General features: G+C 43.9%; 1 protein-coding gene across 1 annotated transcript; it reads left to right on the forward strand.

Moving 5' to 3' along the window:
* Positions 1 to 2,189: 2,189 nt before the first annotated feature.
* On the forward strand, positions 2,190 to 20,885 carry LOC115319537 (alpha-tocopherol transfer protein-like). The gene is made up of 6 exons (XM_040218175.3): positions 2,190 to 2,209; positions 11,202 to 11,325; positions 12,487 to 12,582; positions 15,894 to 16,087; positions 17,450 to 17,560; positions 20,682 to 20,885. The coding sequence occupies exons 1-6, from the start codon at positions 2,204 to 2,206 to the stop codon at positions 20,883 to 20,885; spliced, it is 735 nt and encodes a 244-aa protein (XP_040074109.1). The 5' UTR covers positions 2,190 to 2,203.
* Positions 20,886 to 21,882: the final 997 nt, after the last annotated feature.

Consider the following 21,882-nt stretch of genomic DNA (forward strand, 5'->3'; position numbering starts at 1 on the left):
GATTTCAGCATGGCAGTTCCAAAGTAGGAGGCAGCCATAAGCCATCATTGGGTGGCAAGTTACTATAAAAAGTGTCCTCATGCTCTGGGATGAGCTTTCAAGCAGCCATGACTTACACTACTGCTTTCAAGCAGCCATGACTTACTTACACGACGCCTGCAGCAAGACACACTTGAGAACGTTTTTGGAGCTATATACGACAAATGCTGGGCTGCAACGCAAACCCAAATGTGCATCAGTTCACCTCAGGACTAAAACACCTCTCGATAAAGAAACTGTTCAAACTGTCGGACAATGAAAACGCAGATGATGACAAGGCTGACCTTCTAAAGGAGTTGCAAATATCTTCGCACCATGAAAGTTTAATTTCAGACATTGTGGAATGTCTTCCAATTGATAACTTCCCGCCACTAGAGAATATTTCTGAGCTGGCATCAGACATCAGGTCTAACATAATTGATGACTCGTCCACTTTTTTATTACGTTTGGGGCTATTTGATAAAGCTTTTGCTTGAACAGACAACTTACAGCTATGGCTGTTCTCAGCTGCTATCGGATGAGTCTAACAACTTGAACAAGCCTCACCAATACTGTCTTGTTCCTAAAGCATACCACGTGCCTGGAAAATTCTTCGGAGACTTAGTAGTACCATCACAGGCTGCCTTTCATTTCATTCAGCAACTAGAAAATCACTTCAGTGTGACACATGTTCGAGGAGTGTGTGCCGCCTTGTATAGCACACTTTGAGGTCTGGGTGGTTTTATCCTTTGCCCAGAGGAGTACCACAAAAGGTTTTTAAAATTGTTTTGCAGATTACGCTTGTGTTGACATGTTTGATTTCTTAACCGGAATTTGGACAAAGTTCGGTTGCTCTCTTCGGTGGCTAGTAAGCAACGAGACAGGTTTAACTGTTAATAGTGTATTAACAGAGGCGGTTGCCAAACCAAAAACAAAAGGCGCTTATTAAGTGGGCGCTGCAGCTTGCTCTCCAAACATTTGTTTCCCCTTTTTCCAGCGAATGTGTATCACGGCTCCCTAACAAAAATATTTGTCCACTTTCTACAAAATTTCGACAGAAAATTGTGTATAGAGGCTAAAAATATTTGAAAGAAAATGTATCCACTTTTGTATCCACTGTCCATAGTTTTTTAGCCGCTTTTTTCTGAAGCCATATTTCTTTTCTGAACAATTTCGGGGGATGTTTAGGGACGTTGAATCTTGTCGGATTTCAAATAGAGTTCTCATTGTTTGGTAATGGCTCGCCCGCAGTGAGTTTGAGGCTATGCAAATTGGTGTTTTTTTTATATTTGCCGGAAATCGGGAATTTGTACTATCCGGCGTGTGCTTCGCACTGTTATTATACTTTTATGACTGGTAATGATAGCGATGTCTTATTTATTTTTGCACTTCCTTCCCGTACCCGTACTTCCCGTACCCGAGTCGGCGTGAAAGTGAATGTATCATACAGCATGTTCTCCGTGGAAAGGTTTTGTTAACTTGGTTCCGCTAAGAATCTATTACGAAGTGTACGATATGCTGAAGTCCTTCATATTCATTTATTTTTGTGAGTATCGATCTCTTTCGTATAAAACATACAGAGCTCCTGAAGTAGATCTTGTATACATGAATGTGGTCCAATAAAATGTGTTCGAACCACTTACTGTTGTTGACCGCAAAATGCTCCACCAGTCAGGAGTCAATGCGGTGATTGTGTAACTTCAATGCTGTACAATAAAAAAAGAACAAGAAATATATATACTTCTGCTTTGTGAAGTAAAATATTGTTTGACACATTTTGCACGGACTATATCGTAAAAAATAAAGCAAAAATGCGTCAGTATTAAAAAAAAAAAAAGCAGCGGCTTCGGGAGTCCCGAGAGCCGAGCGAGGCGGGGAGGAAAGAGAGAGGGGTACCGGAGAACCGGAGCAGAAACGCCCAAACCGAAACCGAAACTCACTTGACCGGAAACGGAATTAGATCATGCTTAATACCGCCCGCTAGGAGCGCTACCTGTCACAGGTCTATCTGGGCCGCTGGGGCCTATGGCAGTGTCCGCTCTTTACCTTGTGTATATTACTCTATGGTGAAGTGTCCGAGCCCGGTTGCGTCTTTATATAACTTGGCCCAGCGACGAGAGCGCCAGTGGTAGGGGCGGTGTTGATCTAGTCGAGAGCGCCAGCTGAAGGAGTGGCGACAATCCAGATGACGGTACGTATGGGCTCCAGGTGGGCGACACAGCGATTCGGTAGTCCAGATGATGACAGTGCGGGCTGCCGGTCGCTGACTCAGCTGATGTCGTTACCAGGTGATTCTGTTTGCTTTTCCCTTCCTGCAGTGAAGCAAGACACGTCTTAGATTGCTGCTGGTTTCCGCGCCGCCACTGCTGCCAGTGGTAGGGGCTGGGATCACATGACTGTGATCAAAATGTGTAACTAAAGTTATACATTTTGTGTCTGTTTCAACGCTTACGTTCCTTAAACCATGGCTTGACAATGTGTCAAAAGCTCACTTTGTAGAACGGTTACAATTGTTTTATAAAATTATATGGCCTGCAAGAATTCCCACGTTCGCCTGGCGACGAACCCGCTGCCGCTTCGCTTGGTGAGTTCCAGGGCCCTTGTTTCGCGCGCGTAGCGGTCAAGCAACCTCTTCCATTATTTCTGGTAGCCTCCGACCAAAAATCGAAACAAATTGTCTAGATTAGGGCAATGAGTTAAATGCTCCACTAAGGTGCGAAAGCACTGTCGGTGCACGTCCAAGCCGGGCTCGCTCGTCGTCTGCCCGTCGCCGCTTACGCGCAAGCTTTTCCTCGTCTCTACACTTTTTTTTTCCTTGGGGGGGGGGGGGGGGGGGGGCACATTACATGTTTTCAATCTATATAAATACAAATGGATCGCGCAAAGCCGCTGCCCCCGCTCACCCTGCCCTCAGCTACCACGAGGCATTATCCCTAACCAAGAAACTCCGTTGCCCGTCTTTGCCCTTGTCTCGTTTTATCCGGCCACAACCGCCATGACAAACACGGTAAGTCAGGGAAGGGCTTTCAATGCTTCCCTTTTAAAACAAGTTACAAAACATGATCGCGCCTGCTGCAGGAGCGGAACACTGCACCGCGATAAGCACAGACGAGATGTGCAGAGCAACGGAATAGCTCACCTGTGGGGAGACAGCAACGCTCACGGATGGCCTCCCAAGCATTCCCTTTCCTGTCCCTGTCACGGTACTCAAGCTTCCTCGTGTCGTAGACACACGGCTAAAAATGAATTCCCTCAATCAGCTAGCTTCTCGACGACCCAGTCCGATATTTCAAGCGTGACACTACACGGAGTTGTGCTCCCGTCGTCTGCTATGCGGACCGTAAGCTCGTCTGCTTCTTTTGAATCGGTTGTGGTGACGTCAGAACGCCGAACTCTTATTGGTTTGCTTGCTTTGAGGTCTACCCGCTATCCTTCAGTCAGAGCCAATCAGAGCTCGTCGTCTTTCTGACGTCACCGTAACTCTTGCGCAAGAAGCAGACGACTTGTTCTCCGGACTGCTCGTATTCGCCGCGCTTCTCGTGCGAGGGCTGCCGGGAGCCAGCGCGTGATTCATCCTGGTCCGGCCCCTACGTCAAGAAATACGGCATCATGTTCCATTTTGGCGTCTAGGCGGTCAGGCAGCGTCGAACGCCGCCGGTTGCGCCGATTACACATTCATCACTCGTTCAGCCACGTGTTTTGCTCGTTTATCCGAGCCGACCTTGCTTACGTGTTTTGTTGTTGCCTCTGGAGTTGGCTCCGCATCAGACCGTCCGAGCTTGCCGTCTCGCTGCCAGCTCAGGATACTACGCCGCGGAAGTGCGGTATCTGCTATTTGCATAGATCGCGAACGTTCCGGTTATACCCAGAATGCAGTGAAAGGGAACGTTCAGGAAATGGTAAGCTAGCGATTTGTTTTCAGCGATATATTTCTGTCAAAAAGATCTAAGGCGCAAAAAAAGAAATGCGAAAAAAGGCAAGAAGTCTTCGACTGAAAAAGTAAAAAAGATCGCACTATACAGGGTGTTTCAGTTACTCTGTGTCAAGACTTAGAAAAAGCTGGTGTACGCCACACGTGTCGACTCATAACAGTAATTTTCACATTCCGGTTGTGAGCGAGTCAATTAACGTTTTTGATGTGCGAACTGGCTAATTATTACAGAATAATTAGCTAACATTTTTAATATTAAATTGTGCGACCAACCCTTTAATACAAAAGTTACAGAGTGTGTGGAGAAACATCCCATCGTGTCGATTCCATGAAAGTAGCCTTTGGGTGTCTCAATGTTTAGAACTTAAAAAAAAAATATCTAAAATTCACATATTATCGCTGCATTTTTAACTTTTTGGCTACATTCTTGGTTGGTAGATGCAAGAACCCTGTGGTTGTGTGTATTTTTATTTAGCTCAGTAATTATGCAATGCCTTATATTTGTTTCATAATCTGATGCCATTATTATTATTATTATTATTATTATTATTATTATTATGAAGCCATTATTATTATTACATGAAGCCATCAGTAGATGCGATGAAAGAAACAATCAGGAGCCTCCAAGAATCTGTGAAGAAGTATGAATCTACCATGAAACTTGTGACAGAAAATGATAAAGAAGTTAAACTACTGAGAACCGAAGTTGGAGCACTACAGGCCACCGTGTCTGAGCAAACCGTTATGATCGATCAACTACAAACAAACATAAACTCGACGGAACAGTATAGCCGACGATGCAATATGGAAATACATGGTATTTCTTACGTGAATGAGGAAGACTTGGGGGCCACCATCACCGACCTTGCACACAAACTGAACATCGCGGATTTTAACCCCGCCGATGTGGTAGTCTGTCACCGCTTGCGCTCTAGGCGCGAGGGGGCCCCTCCCATACTGGTTCAGTTCACCTCGGTTCCCACGAAGGACCGCTGGATGAATGCGCGTAAGAAGTTGGCAACGCTACCTCGGTCAGAGTTCCGTTCAAAGATTTATTTCAACGACAACTTGACAAGAACAAACAAGGACCTGTTCTGGCAAGCCAGAACCAAAGGCAGGGACAAATCCTACAAATTTGTTTGGGTAAAGAACGCTACTATCTTTGCAAAAAAGGACGAAAACTCGACGGCAGTGCGCATCTCTAGCACTAGGGATTTACAAAAAATAGTATGATAATGGAAAACCCAGTACTACTTTCTGGCTTTCCTTCGTTTCTTGACCTTTTCCCGCCTAGTGCTAGTGCGCTCACTGTACTTCATGTTAACCTAAGAAGCATTAGAAAATATTGGGATGAATTTCAGTTGATTGCTCGAGCAGTCGAGAATTCTGTCGACGTTTTCGTTTTAACCGAAATAAATGTTCGGGAGGTTTTCGTTTCACAGGATCAGTTTTCTTTACCGGGATTTGACAGCTTCTTTTTGACGCGTGACGCAGGGAGGGGAGGAGGAATAGCAGTGTATGTAAACAAAACATGGTCAGTAGTAGATTTAGCGGTCTCTTTTAATCATGCCGAGTGTCTCTCGCTGAAGTTAAATAAAAATAATTTCGAAATATTTCTATTTTCGGTTTATAGGCCACCTTCAGAAAATGTGAACAAATTTCTAGAGGAGTTAAATACTAATTTAGAAAGTATAGCGTCTACCAGTAAACTTTGCATCGTGGGTGACCTAAATATTGACGTAATGAAGCCTTCAAGATCATTCGTATGTGACTATTTAAATATTCTCGCTAACTACGGCATCGAATGCATAATAAATGTACCGACACGAGAGGAACACCTGTCCGATAAATTGGTTTCGTCTTGCCTTGATCATATAAACGTTAGAAACTCTGGTATACCTGTAACATCGGCAGTAATCTTGCGAAAATTGGCGGACCATTACTTCGTAGCGTGTCGCATTAACTTTTGTGGTATTTCAGAAAAACCTATACAACAGCAAAAAGAAACAACAATCGTGGATTCCCGTCAGTTTGATAGATTAATTTCTTCTTATAATTGGAATATACTTATTGAAAATTTTAATCACCAGGATGCGTATCTTAAGCTAATTGATATTTTTTCGGATTTCAAATCAATGAGCGTAAAAACAATAACTGTAAGAAAACGCAGGCAGAATCAACCTTGGCTTACCACAGACGTCTTATCTGCGATCAAAGAGAAAGATATGTTATGGGCACGATGTCGCCGTTTCCCGAACGATAAAGAATTGCGTTTGCAATACCAAAGTTGTAGAAATCGTGTAAACGCCATAATTCGCTGCAAAAAACGTCAGCACTTTCAAAATAAGTTTTATAGATCACGTTTTGATATTTATAAAACCTGGGCTTTGGTAAATGAGGTTAAAGGAGTTTCAAACAAGTCTTCGATAGATGACGCAATTACCAAGCATTTCGGAACCGACTTACAATCGGTTACTGGCACTTTTAATTGCTTCTTTGCTTCCGTGTCAGGTGTGTCAAACGACGAAAATATCACTCCTATTAACTTGAACCGCTCTTGCTCGGCCTCAGCGTTCTTGCCAAGCATGACACCACAGGACCTGCGTAATCTTGTATTTAGTTTTAAGCTTAACAAGGCTCCCGGAGCAGATAATATTCGCATCAGCGACTTACGGCGAAATTTCGACGTTTTGTCTCGTATTCTGCTTTACGTAATGAATGGGACTATCGGCTCAGGGGTCATTCCAGTTGGGCTAAAAAGTGCCAATGTCAGACCGCTTTACAAAGGAGGAAAGCATGATAGCGTAGAAAGTTACAGACCAATATCTATTCTCTCGTGTTTATCTTTGATACTTGAGAAGCACATTTTAAAAGCAATGACGGCGTTCCTGGAAAAGTTTGATCTTTTTTCGCCGTCTCAGCACGGTTTTATCCCGGGACGTGGCACGGATTCACTTCTCGAAGATTTTGTGGATAAGCTACACGACACTTTGGAAAACAACAAATATGCCTGCGCTCTTTTTTTAGATGTTTCTAAGGCGTTCGATTCCATTAGTCACAAAATATTAATCAAAAAGTTATTTGACTACGGGTTTAGGGGTCCTTTCTTTAATATACTTGAAGACTTTCTGACGAACCGGACACAGCGGGTTTCTGTTAACAATACCCAGAGCGCCAAAGTATTTCTTAAAGCCGGAGTTCCTCAAGGTTCTGTGTTGTCCCCTCTACTGTTTAATCTGTATGTGAACGATCTTGCTAAGGCGATGTCAGGTGGTGACATCTTTCAATACGCAGATGATACTTTGTTACTTTCCCGCCATATAAATTTGCGCAGTGCACTTAACCTGTTACAAGTTAACGCTACAAAGGTAATGGACTGGTTTCAAACGAATCTTATCAAAATTAACGTTCAAAAAACAAAACTGATGTGTTTCTGCAGTCCATTGAAACATAAATGCCTTGATTTTCCATTTGTGCTCCACACGTCAAAGTGTGCTAGCTGCAGCTGCTCACCTATTGAATATGTTTTCACAGCGAAATACTTGGGGTTATATTTTGATAGTGACATGTCCTGGAACTCGCATCTTAGCTATGTTGCTAAAAGGCTCCGAAGTGTATCATGCATGTTATATTCCACAAAGTCCTTTCTTCCTTTTTCTGTTCGAAAGATGGTGGTCAACTCTTTAGCCTATGGTGTTTTACGTTACGGTATCACAGTCTACGCAAACTGTTCGATGATTTGGCAAAATAAAATTGATAGCATATTGAGGGGAATTCTGAGGGGCGTAGCTTACGCTCCTCTCGATACTCCAAGTGACGAACTGTTTTTATCTTTGTGCTTGCCGCGTTTTTCAGCTCTTTTTAAAAGAAGTGTCATTATGAAGCATTATTGGATTACCACCTTTAAGACCCCCCGTGTTTCCGAGCGTATTCTAAGGAACTGTGAACGCTTTATCATTCCTCGTGTTTATACCAAGTATGGAAAACGATTACGCTCGTTTTATGTGCCTGAACTTTTTAATGCCCTACCCGATTCCTTTCTAGAGTTGAACTCAAAACGTCAGTTAAAGAGACAGCTAAAAACAATATGCTAAACTTTTAAATACTTATTTTTGCCCCTACATTAGCGCCTTCAAGTGACTGTTAAATACCTTTTTTTGTCGTGTTTTTGCTTTTTTGATTGACCTTGTCTTTGTAGCTCTAAGACATTCTAGATGATGTACGGTTTTCTTTATTTGTATCATTCAGTATTGTAGTGTTATAGTTGTTCTTTCAGTGTTATAGTGACCTTGTTTCTTTTTAAGAGATCCTTCTTGGTGTTCGGTTTTCTTCGCTTGTATTCTTATTTTTTTTTTCAGATTCTTCAATATTTTTTTTTTCCTTTTTGCATTTCAATTAATTCATGGCTTTTGTTTGGCTTTCATGTGAATAGTTTTGGTATTTTCTACGCCGCTGCCGGGTCCAGTCCCACAAGCCGCTATTGGCTTTTGACGGACCCGCATTTGTATATATTGTATTTATATTTGTGCAATAAAATTATTATTATTATTATTATTATTATTATTATTATTATTATTATTATTATTATTATTATTATTATTATTATTGTTGTTGTTGTTGTTGTTGTTGTATTAGATTCAAACCCAAGGTTTGATGTTCACGAGGGCAAAATGGTTTGCGCATCTTCACGAGTGCTTCGCCTTCCGTGTCACCTAACTACGTACATAATCGGAGAACACCAAGGCTACAGCCGTTACCTCATTTTCCGGATAGGACATTAAGCTAATATTTTAACGTGAAACGTTTATTGGCTAGGTTTTGAGATGAAGTGAAGTTACAAAAAGCGTAACCGCGAATTTTCCCGCAAAACGTAGCAAGGAAAATGACGTGACATGACTTGATGTCAGGTGACCTACACACTAAATCAGTTTTCACGCTAAATTTAGCGGGAAAATTGACACGTGACCGGCCGCGAATTTCTCCGCTAGATTTAGAGTGAAAAAATGACGTCACATGTTTTGATGTCACGTGACCCACAGACAAATTCGGTTTTCCTCGTAAATTTAGCGGGAAAATTGACACGCGACCGGACGCGAATTTATTCGCTCAATTTATATTGGGAAAAGAACGTCACATGACTTGGTATCACGTGACTCACACACACATTCGCTTTACCCGCTGATTCGTTTGTGTGTTTTAGGAAAACGCTATCAGGGGACGTGTTCAGAGATGACTCTATAAACGGAAATTCACTCGACGGCACATCAATGTTTGTTGAATGACTTAAAACAGTCAGCGAGCGCCGCTTCTGATAGTTCATGACCATCTATAGCATTATATGTTTGATCGACGTGCTTTTCCGACCACGGCCCAGGACATCGTTTATCAGTTTCCAGGTGGCGTCGAGTTTTTTTTCGTGTGATGTCAGAAAATTGTTGCTGATAATATATTCAAATTTTTCCTTGTCTCTTTACTTTTTTAATATTGATAGTTTTTCGAATGACCGCGTGTGCAAAAAAGCGTGATAGAGCTTATATTTGCCTTCTATCAATTTCGTATGTACTGTCGTGAGACAAGGTTTTCTGCTTTTTTTTTTCGACTGTTTAATCTTTCTGAAAGGGAAACGCACGGCGTAGGTTTGTGTAAACCCTGTAATAAAATTAGAGTATGCAATATCTGGATCAGGAATGACAAATAAAGAGGACCAGTTGTGTACGATCTCATTTTCGAAGAATTTCAAGCCCTCAGTTATCAGTTACGCACTGTACGGTAACTGGCTTTTTCTGGACGGTTATTTATTTTTTTTTTCTCATTTTCACTTAAGTAAACATAAAAACAGGACAATGATCGCTGATATCTGATATGATAGTACCAGCGTGAGAGATGATAGTTTCAGTACTTGAAATTAGTAGATCAAGACAGGAAGAATTAGTCGGCGAAACGCGTGTTGGTGACTTTATTAGATTCATGAAACAAGCGGAGTGAACCACAAATGAGGCGAAAGTTGTTTCTACTGACATATTCCAAATACATTTCGAGGGAATTTATAAGATGCGAGACATTCCCGTTAGAAGCCCTGTATACCACAGATACGATTTAAGAGTAGTTTATCAGTGTTAATGTTTCATAATCATCGGTTACCTGAAAAATTTAGGAATCATTCTATCTGCGACCATTTTTAACATAAATGGTACCGCCGCCTCCTCGCCGGTACGGCCGGTTAATGAAACAATTCCTGTACCCGTGGAGGCTAATCATCGTGCTATATTTGTTAAACCATGTTTCATTCAGCATTATAACACCAATAGAAGAAGTACATTGGTTCAGAAAGTATGTTATCTCATCTTCTTTCTTGTTAGCGGAACGAGGGTTAAGGTGCAGAAGAGAGATTCGTGACTGGCAGGATAGTTGGAGGCGATAGGTCTGCTCGAAATCGTGATATTCTACTGTTTCGCATGTACTTTACTAAAAAAAACTTCACAAGGAAGAAAAGAAAAACAGGCAATAAAAAATAATAGTTGCCGTTATGTTGCAAACGTCATCAACACATGTCACCTTCAGAGTTGGCGTTTTCCCGGCCTTGCGTGCAAAAATGTTACCGTTTCACACCCAGAAAGACTTCCAGTTTCATTTTTTTTTCTTGGCAACAGTTATTCATAGCAATGTTTTTAGAGCGGTGAAGAGAAGTTCGTTCACAAAAACCGAAGCCCCCGACCTCATGCCAGTGCCATCGCAAGTGATTCGCCGTTTCCTGGCATGTCCTAGGAAACAATCCTGCCTGTTTTTGCACGTGAAATGCGCAATAATGTTCTTGGGCGTGCCGTTCGGAACAGGCACTCGGTGGCGCACTTCGACATAGGTTTCCCGTAGTGGCACGTCAATGGCCGCTCTTGCGTTTTTAACAATTTCTAGAATGCTTTCATTTTGTTGGGGTGGGCTCCCTCTAATTTCGATGTTTCGATTGCGGCTTTAGGGTTCGCCATTTAAAGCAGAATTTCATATTCTATGACTCGCTGATGTAGTTATTTGCATTCTGATCAAACTTCATTGCTGTCTGCCTTAAGCTCCCTATTTTCTTCATTGGGGTGTTCAGTTGGTCCCTCAAATCTTCAAACGTCTTGATAATGGAGTCCATGCCTACTTTCACCTCTTTTAGTTGTACTCGGAACTCCCTCTCAATTGAGCTTTTGAATTTTTCGTATTCCTGCCTTATGTCTCGCTCAATATTTTCACATAGTTTTGACATTTACAGAGCCTGCCCATTTCCATCATGGAAGGGCTTCCCCCCGACCTGAAGCTCGTGGCTAAACAAGAGCTTGGGGAAACGCCGCAAGGGAGGAGGGACGCTGTGGCACGATTACGGACGCTTGTTGGGGGTAAGTGGAGAGGACGAAGACGGTGCACAGCTTAACATCCCTAGTCCTTGATAACAAAGCAATAGGGCTGACTAAATTGGCGTCCCCTCCAAGGGGCCATCGTGGTACACAGTTTGGGTATGAGCGCTGCGACTCACTAACAGAACACGTGTTCTCACTAACCGATCGCGTGTTCTCAATAAATTGAACAAGTGTTCTCTATAACCGAACACCAGTCCTTGCAGAACGCTGTCGCAGGGCTCGCGAACAATATGTGCATCGCGTTGTCGTTTTTAATGAGAAGCTGAAAAATCTTCCTTACGGCCCTACTACCCGTAGGAGGTGTTGGTACACACCCGTTAGAGAAGAAATGTGGCAAGAACGATACGCATGAGGTCTCAAAGGAGGGTCTTACTTTGACCAAACGTAAGACATTTACCGCTTCGACGATAAGCAGTGCCAAGACACAATAATATGGGACTTCTTACAAGACTAATAATTTTCTCTAGCGTGTCGACAAAAGTTTGTGTTAGCTTCAGTTCAAAGGGGGACGTATATTTGAAATTTCCGCGTGAATTACCATCAGGAGAGGAAATCCTGGGGCCCTGAACGGCCTATTTGAACTTCTCTCTCTTTCGGTAGCACCGGTTTGGGGCGACCCTTCAGCGCTATTTGAGAATGAGACGGCTCGCGAGACTTGTGGCAGTTAAAGAAAACCGCCAAGGCGGCGTTAAAACGATGGTACGCGCGTCACTGAGCAGCGTACCATAAGTCACGAAGAGCGAAAATCTGCGAATGCCGCGCTGATGCGATCTTTCATGACGTATTAACGCTGGCGATAGGATAGCTGGCGATATCGGCGATAAACAGAGGTTTTGGTTACGGAAACAAAACCGCGTGCACTCTAAATACGGCGGCACACGGCAATAACCGCGCCAAAAGAGATGCGCGCCAAGATGGTGGCGCTCGGATGGTCAGGCGGCGCGAATGCCAAACCCTACGCCAAGAGCAGACGAGGTTTTCGCTCTCATTAATTGGAGGGAGATCGCGGGAGACACAGGAGCAGTTTGACTTTCCTTCTATCCACTATCATTATAATCAGAGCTCAGCGCTCTGACATCCACCGCACGCTCTCATCTCCTTTTCTCCTTCATTTGCTCTCCGTGTATACATTCTTGGCAGAGGAGCCGGCGCTGCAGTGCCCCCTGGACGAAGAGTTCCTGGTGAAGTTCCTGCGCGGCCGCAAGTACCGCGTGGAAGAAGCCTTCGAGATCATCCGTAAGTATTTCCGCGTCCGGTTGGAATACACGGACATTTTCGATAATCTACTGCCATCACTCATCATGTTTGATGCGATATTCCGCCAACACAAGCTGCTGACTGTTCTCAAGAAACCTGATTCTCTGGGGAGACGAATAATCCTTTTCAAGCTGGGTAAGTCAGAGACTCCACGGGAAAAGTTTATGGCCTTCAATTAGCAAAGTGTGAAGCGAAGAAAATATAGAAGAGTGGTGCATACAGTTTTTGATTCCACAAGTTGGGGGTTTTACGCGAGCAGCGAATAAATACGTGACTCAGCTGCCAAATCTATCGGTTAAACATGGTGTGCCTTCATTGTGGTTTTCTGATCGTTATATGTCTCTATTCCTCCTCTTTTTGCTTACGTATGTTATTTTTGTTCAGGTGGCATATTTCTAGTGTAGGTATAACAATGTGATAAACTTTTAAAACGGAAACTTGTGAAATCGACTATGTTTTTCTAGTATTCGGCAGTTCAGCTTCAGAGATTACAATTTTGTCATGGCAGGTAAAAGTTAGCTATAAACTGCCTCCAATTACAATATTGCCGTTGAAGAAACTGCGCGAAATGAAAACCGCATTCCGTCATACCCCCTGCTGACCATCCAATCAATGGACACGTTTTTGCGTGCGTTAAAATTAGAATGCTTCAAGACCTGTATTATCTTTGTTACATTTCCTCTAATGCCAAATGACAATAATGAGACGTAAATAAAGAAATAAAAAATGGGCAACTAGGAACTGTTCACACGTAAATTATGACTTCGGCTGTGGATTCTTGGCTGAAATTCCGAAGTTTCGTCAACTATCATACATCTATTACGGGTCGTTTTTATTTGTGTGTGTCTAAAAATAGGTTATACAACAGAACTCGTTTCCAGTTTTGAAAAATAGAAAAATCAACTAAAAGCAAGAAAAAAAAAAGAAATCCGATATGCATCACACCGGTTTGGAATGTTAAAAAAAAGTAATAAGGTGTTGTACTGGGCCAGTTGTTTGACGGTATACATAATGTGCAGTAATTCCCCTACCCACCCCCAGGGGGTGTACCCCCCCCCCCCCCCCCCTTGTTTGTCTGAAGGCAGCCCCTAAAAAAATCATTCACTAAAAAAATAAAAGAAAAAAAAGTAATATGTATTTTGCACGAAACATTCGTTTTCTTGAGCGCGCTAGCTCAAAGTGGTTCCTATCGGGGAGGAGATCGAACAGTCACGCCTGTAGCAGTTCGCTTCCACTGTGGTGACAACAAACCGCATTTTCTTGTTTGTTTTCGATCCGAGAAATCGATGATGACGATTCGAAGGCCGTTCCTCATGCGACCAAAGCACTGGTCAAAGCGACGCGCACGTGCTTATAGATCGTGCTAGGCGAGGTTCAATTTCTCTATTATGCCGTGTTAAACACCGGGCTGCGGGGACAACAAGCTCGATAAAGCGCCCCATATAGTTTGATCTCCTGCCCAATATGGAGCTAACGTCAGAGTGGCATCGCAGCAATAGCCGTTTCGTCGCCTCTCCTCCGCGCTGCTTATAGCTCTCGGCTCCTCCTCCAATTGCCGTGAAGGAGAACAGAAGAGAGGTTTGCCCGTTGAATATATATTCGTTATTGACATTCATTGCGGTATCACAGGAGTGATACCGTGACTGATATTTTCTGACGCTGCTTCTTGCTCTAGGTTGTACTTTCTTAAGGAAACTACGCATTCTTCATTAAATGTTTAAACTGTGACTTTGAATGTAGAGTTCGAAAACCTCTGCGGAGCAGCACGCTTGCATCTGTGTACACACGCTGAAAAAAGAAGTGGAAAAAAAAAATTTGCTTCCTTGTGCCTACTCCCCCCCGCTCCAGACCCCTGGAAATTCAGACACTCCCCCTAATATTATTTCTTGGGGAAACTCCTGATTATGTAGATACACAGCTCAGAACACGCGGACTACAAAGGAGAACTAACACGAGAGGATAATGCTGTACAGCATTGTTCGGTCGTGTGTTTTCTTCGTCGTAGTCCGGGTATTTTTAGATGATTTTTCCCAGCATGTTCAAAGATAAAAATCCCGTTTAGCACCCCCTTCCAAAATATATATATATATTAAAAAAAAAATCCAGCGAACACGTTTGACCGATTTGGAAATTCGACTAAGCAGAATATACACAAAAGGGCAAGGAGATGCACTTGTGTCACCAAGTTGACTACCGTAAAATACCGAGCATGTTCCTCTCTCTCTCTCCCCCCCCCCCCCCCGCCTCGTGTAAGCGCCCCCTCCTATTTTATGAAAATTTAATATTTTGGTGGCCGCAATCTTAAATGTTATTCCCAAACCGACTAAGGGACCCTTCTCTGTTTTGATTGGATAATCTTTCAATTTGCAGGGGGTGCTTGCTCGGTATTTTACGGTAATACCGTGTTCTTGTAAAAAGAGACTGTATATGGCAGGAGACCCAACCGTGACGTCCTTATGGGCTAAGTTTAGAACTAAAGCCATTGGAAGTACAGCATGTTATTTGTTCTCGTGTTTCTGACAAAAGGCTTAGCTGACGTAGTCAGACTCTACGTCAACGTTCGGCTCAAAACTCGCGTTCAACCAGTAATGCACTCAGTGAACATGAGACCCACCCTAACGCTGACGCAAACTTCGTGCTCAATCTGAGCCCCGCATTTGATGGAGGAAGATGACTAAACGAATCCAGGTCACACGCCTTGTATTAACTAAACACTGAGCTCCGTGGAAACCAAGCTGGACAAGGCGTCCTGTCTAGTTCCACCTCCTCGCTAATCACCACTCCCCATTCGAACATTCTCTTTTGTTGTTGTTGTTGTTGATTTTTATTTGCATCAAATACAGACTACATAATACTGGAGGCTTGTGGAAAAAGTGGTCACAAGACCAGCTTGACAAAGCCACATGCCCCCACATTGGCATTTGCAGCATTAAAAATAAAATTATCAACATACCCTACCGTCAAACCGTCTTGGGGGATCGGTCACCGAGTCTGTTAAAGCACCGCAGTTCAGAGCATGGTGAGAGAAAGCTCGCGCTGAGGAACCCAGGGCCTGTGTTCAATCTCAAACCCTGCTCGTTTCGACCTGAATGAGCATCGTAAAGGCGTGCGGTCGTGTATCATTATATTGCGTGATGCACGTTAAAGGCCCCAGGCTAGCTGTCGTACCGCACTGGTTAAATTTCTTCCCTACAGCCGAGACACCAGACGCCCATTGGAGCTAACTAACTTCCCGCATTCTACAGGAACACGCACCGCAATCAAAACGTGTTTCCTCCGTGACCTTGCAGGTGTCTGGAACCCAGGTGTATGCTCACTAAACGAGTTCTTTAGAGCTGTCATCGTTGGAGCGGAATACTGTCTGCTGGATCAGCGATTCCAAATTGCAGGCGTCGTGGCGGTGGTTGACCTGGTGGGACTCAACTTTTCTCACCTTCTCCACTACACGCCGAAGGAAATCAGGAAGACTATCAAGCTGGGCCAGGTATATCTTCGTAGCCTACTTTTCTTTGGGGATTCTAACGCCGTACGCTGTAAATACGGCCACGTTACCGATGAACGCACGCTCAACTATGTGTAGACCTCTCCGAATATCGCCTTCTGGGCGCTGCCGTCTTTGTCTGCAGGGCAGCGAAACGCCTCCTGAGCATGCGCTGTAGCTCTATTGCGCGGTATATGAAACGCTGCACATGCGTCCACTGCTCAGTGACTCAACATTTTTCGCCCGTGTGATAGGCGCTGAGGTCCACCTTTAACTACGTATCTCTCCAAGTACAACCGCAGATCCGATGGAGCCAATCAAACAGCACCAAGAGTGTCTCGCCGCGACACCTGTCGTCTTCATAGATTTGCCATCACTGGCTCAACCAATCACACACATGCAAAGCGCAGGATCACGGCGCATTTGCTGTGCGTGATTTAATCAGTCCGTGATAGCAAACGCACATATACACTCTAAAAAAAGCCCGTGAGTCTGCTTTCCCGCACAACACTTGAAGAGCCAATCACCGCAACTTACGGAGGCAGCTTAGTGAATGACAATGCCGAAACATATGTTTAGACCAAAAAACGCAGTCTCTCCAAGTGCTGTGCGTGAAAGTAGACGCACAAACCTTTTTTAGAGTGTATACCACGAGGACAGTGACGATGCACTTCTGGTACTGCTTCATTGGCTAATTCGGATCCTATAGCACCGGCTGCGATCGAATTTAAAGTGAAACGGAGCCCCCCCCCCCCCCTCCCCATTACATGTACTCTCCTCACTATAAGCAATTTGAAACACTACTTTCCCAAGAAGCTCTTAGAAGAGCCAATCGCTGCTATCTAGGAAGGGAGCTCCGCCAATGACGACGCTGCAAATATGATTGCGCCTAAAAAGGAAGAGTCTGTGCTGTGGCACCAATCATAATATATTTCGCCTTGCTCAATATACCAACGTGACAACTGTTTTCTAGGTCTGAACGTATGTTTATGCTCTTCGATTCACTGAGATTCTATCGCGCTGTGAGGTGTATTCCCGTAAAAAAGTAGTTCATAGCATTAAAGCTTGTTTCGTGTTTCACTCCACGTGACGGCATGTTCCAGTTTTCTTCAAACCAAAGTGTGGTAGTCATGAAAATGATGATTGAAGGATTTTAATATATTTCATAATGAAGTTATGCCGCAGATATCTCACTGGTTCTGAGATATTCTAGGTTCTTTGTCCTCATTGCACATAGCCGAGAAAGAAAGAAAAGAGAAGAGGGGGAAACGGAGTGTTTTGATTGACATGAACGCAAGAATGACAAACGAAACTACAGGCAACTTCAAACAAGTCTTAATCAAATTGTCGCCATTCATATTACAGGAATGCTACCCACTCAGGATCAAGGGTATCTACATCGTGAACAATCCTCAAGTATTTCAGCTCATGTACGCAGTCGTCAAGTTGTTTCTGAACGCGAAGATCATCAAAAGGGTAAGGATTTTTGGAGACAACTGTCTGCCGACGCAAGACATGTTGGCGACACGGCGTACCGAGCCTCGTACATAATTTTACAGCGATGCTGTATATGACTAGGGTTCCTTGGATTTTTCATGTGCAGTGACTAAAAACTTTACGCTCGCACCGCCGCACGCGCCGCACACACGCGTCTTCGCCATATAAAAGATTAGAAGTAAATAATCAAAATAAAGCGTTGACGAACGCGCGTGCAAGATGCCATTTGTTTTAGGCTTTTGTTTTAGAACAGTTTCTGCTGCCATAGCCTCCTCTATACTGACAAACCCTGGCAGTTCGCCACGAGAAGCGGCCGTTGAAATTGAAAAGGTTGAGCGGCAGACAACGAATAAGAGGAGAGCTTAACGTCCATTGATAATATTCACGCTTACGAGTAACGCCAACCATTTTAGTGGAAACGCGCGAGACATGTGCCACGAGCGGGTGTTCCGCCGCCATTCGCTCCCGATGGCCGTTCATTTCAGTGCTGCGCCGCCATTGGCTTCCAAGGGCCGCTCGAGACACGGGCTTCGTGCACTGGCGTATTTGACGCTACTTTCTACGCTCGCACCGCACCGCCTTCTCTTTGTCGTCGTTCCAAGCGCTTGAGTGCCTAGTTTTCTTTCCTTCCACCCTCCTGGGGGGTCGCATTACGTGTCTCAATCATTCATCTGGATATGACCATTATCAGTTCTGCTCATACGTGAAACGTCCAGCCTTCCAAAGAACGGGTGAAAAATGCAACCATCAAGCCACACTTCAGGTCTGTTAATGACCTTGAATGAGTCGTGATTCATCTCGGCATGATGGAAAGGTATGTCAATACTTGGTCTTCAGTTTACGTGAAGGAGTCTGAGAGGCTGAAGAGTCTGAATATTTCTTTAAATGCTTAGGGGTTTGATGGGCTGAAGGGGTGTGAAGGGCTGAGAGGTTCCATAACAAATCAGGGCTGAATGGTTATTCACAATATGGAGATGTCAATGTTTCAGAACAAAGCACTTTCTGAATCACAATCTAAGTAATTTTCTGAAAGTATAAATGGGAAAATGGGGGCCGTTCCCGGTAGCTGACGCCATGCATCCTCATATATTCGTGGGCTTCGTTGAATACTACTTTTTCATTGAAAGTTTCTGAAAATCCCCTACAACCTTTGAACAAGATAAAGGTTGGTCCTGAAACTTTTGCACATGGTCCAGAACGTTAATGCTATATTTGGGTGAAAGCTGACTGTTCGACGTCGCGTAGTTTAGTTTCGCGGTGAAACAAACATTGTGATGTTCTGTCGGGGAAACCCTGTGAACAATAGTTCTTCATAAATTGGCGATTAAAGATTTCTTGCAGTTTTTGCTCAAGAATTGGGTAGAAACTCTGCCTCACGCGTCAACTTTCTACCTCCGATGGTACTTCGGCGTCCAGTGAGCACGCGTAGAGCATTTTAGAGATATGGCAGCAGAGACGAAAATTGTTTACACGTACGTACCCACTTTTATCGTTTCTCTTCGGAGTCTGAGCTCAGTCGCAATACCATGACCTGTTAACCCTCAACTCGCGACTTCCTTGAACACCTCTGAGACAGCACGGCCGTAGCGATAATTTCCGGTGTCACCTAAAGGAAGTCAACGCTGACACGGATTGACCACGAATGGTGCACACTGTTGGTAGTAACGCGTTTCAAGTAACGGCTTTACCGGTATCGCGTTAGTTTCCGGTGTTGCAGTAACGTTCTTCTTGCTTTTTTTCAAAGCAGTACCGAATAGCATGTGTTACTTATTTCGAGTAACGAATAACCTAGTTACATTAACCGTCACCTCTTCTTTCCTAATGCTTAAATAATTACGCTTCAATTTTTTTTTTCATGTTTCGAGGGGCAAAGTTGTATAGGTTCTTGCTCTCATCCCACGTACCTTCATTATTTTCCGTCTCTTTTTTCCACGCAAACCCTACCACTTTCTACAAATATGGCGCTGAGCACATCAGCAACGTCTGAACAGTGAAACGTTTGAAATCGCAAATAAAAAGTAACGAACAAATGTAACGTGCCTTACGTTATTATTGGTAACGGTAACGCTTTATTTTTATTTTGAGCTCATGTAGGTCTGTTACGTGTTCCGATTATTTACAAGTAACCAGTAACGAATTTTGTTACTTTTTTTTCTGTAATGCCTTCAACACTAGTGCTACAGGACTCGGCTGGGTCAGCGTTCGGTATGGGACTCATATTCAATCAGTAGAGAGTTTAATATAAGAGTGTTTGCACTTCAGATGCAGTACGATGGACCCTCCGATACGAAGTCTGCATATGCCAGCTTTCTGCTGTAGCGCATGCGAGTTCATACCGGAGGGCCCATCGTACCATGTCAGACGTACAAAAGTGGTTTCCTAAAACTATGGTGCCTGGAACGCGTCTCCGACTGGTGTGTTTACCGCGGCCAAAAAAGTGGTCCCTCGATTTCCGCCTGATGACGACATAGAAGTGTCATGCTGTCGCCGGTCGCAACCCTGGCGGCGTCCCAACAGTTGTGGTATAAATGGCAGACGCCTGTTCTGCTGCAGGTCGCTCTCCACTGTGACAGTTCACGGAAGCTATAGCAGCCGGAAGTTGGGACCCCTGGGACGCCGTGACGACAGCGACACTCGCGTTCGCTCGAGCTTTCCGCCAGTATTTCTACAGCCAACCGCCAGGATCGCGACAGGCAACAGCATGACACTCCGGCTTCTGTGACGTCATTTGTTGCCACTTGGGGACCACTTTTGATGTATGGGCGGGATAGGACGCTAAACACGCCAGTCGAAGACGCGATCCAGGCACCATACTAAAACTCCCTAATGAGGGCACGCGCTTTAGCCGAACGCTGAACACAGCCCTCGTCTCCAATCTGTGTCCTGCGTTGACACTTTTTAGGTGAGGCCAAAAATGTAGCACGACATAGGGCCTTGCCATCATTAGCCATTTATTCATGTTACAAACTGCAAAACACAGGAGGCAAGTTGACTCGACATTGGGAGGATATTGAAAAATGCAACCCTTTTTTCTGAGCCGTAATTTCTTTTTTCTGTAGGTCTGATTTTAGATATGAAGGGTCGTATCCTTTCATTTCAGATTCAGTTTATTGGACGCGACTACGACCAGCTTCATGAACTCGTTCCCCGCGAACTACTGCCCGAAGAATACGGTGGCACCCTGGACAACTACGACTACGACAAGTTTGAGCGGGCCTTGCTTAGCACCGATCCATTTTTTGTGGAGCTCGGCAAACATGGCTACCGGGAGGAGAAAGCGCAGAAAGAGTCGACTGGACTCTAAACGAGTCAGTTCCCTTGAATACTACAAGAAAAAAATCTCTGAACGTGTGTGAGAGTGATAAAATTAAAGTTGATTGAGAAAATAAAGATGTGGACACCATTTTTTTTTGTCTTTCACTGGCTTTGTAATTTTTATACCTTTCGATCGCTACTGTCCATTCATCTAGATATTACAGTCGAATATATGGGGGATCAGCTTCCTTCATGTGTAAGTAGTAAACTTTTCGGCTTTAACCTGAAACACCCATAGACATCCGGGGGTGGCAAAAATGGAAAATCGGTTTTAACCGAAAAACACCGTTAAAAAACCGTTTGGTGTCAAAAATTAAAAAAAAGGGTTAAAACCAAAAAACACCAATATACGGAAATATTTCCTCCTGCTGGGATTGTTTCTGTCAAAACCCTCACCCCCTGGACCTGCAATCTTTGTTTCTCGTCACATCTTTTCGCCATCTATACTCACTGTTTTTTATCGTCAGACCGAAGCAGATGAGCAAAAAATACCAATACTTGAAAAAGGAATAAACAAAAAAGACATCCCCCAATTTATCCAATAAATAAATGCCGAAGCGTCTACGGCACTGTTATCTTATATGGTGCATAGAAAACCAACTGGTGTGTTTACGGAGTCTTTAAATGCATCCCTTGATATGTATCGCTGCTCACGTAATAGCTGCGTACTGCTCCTGATCGCCACGATCCTGGCCATAGTGCAGCAAGAAAGCGGCGCTGGATAGCGCTAATTTCCATTACAGAAAGCTGAATTGCTGATTACGCTGGTAACGACACCAATGGCAGCCATCGCTTGACATCAGGGGATGCACGCAAGTCTTCGGGCGGGTTACAGAAAAGTGGACACTGAGACTTTTACGCGTATATCGGTTGCGAATATTTTATCATGTTTTACCACCATTCTTCAGCGTATTTTGACGTGGAAATAAAATCTTGCGTAGCTATTGAACGCTCAGTAAATAAATAGCACATGCCGGATAACTCGA

The sequence above is a fragment of the Ixodes scapularis genome, unplaced genomic scaffold (assembly GCF_016920785.2).
Source record: "Ixodes scapularis isolate PalLabHiFi unplaced genomic scaffold, ASM1692078v2 PGA_scaffold7__128_contigs__length_106722199, whole genome shotgun sequence".
Taxonomy (NCBI): domain Eukaryota; kingdom Metazoa; phylum Arthropoda; class Arachnida; order Ixodida; family Ixodidae; genus Ixodes; species Ixodes scapularis.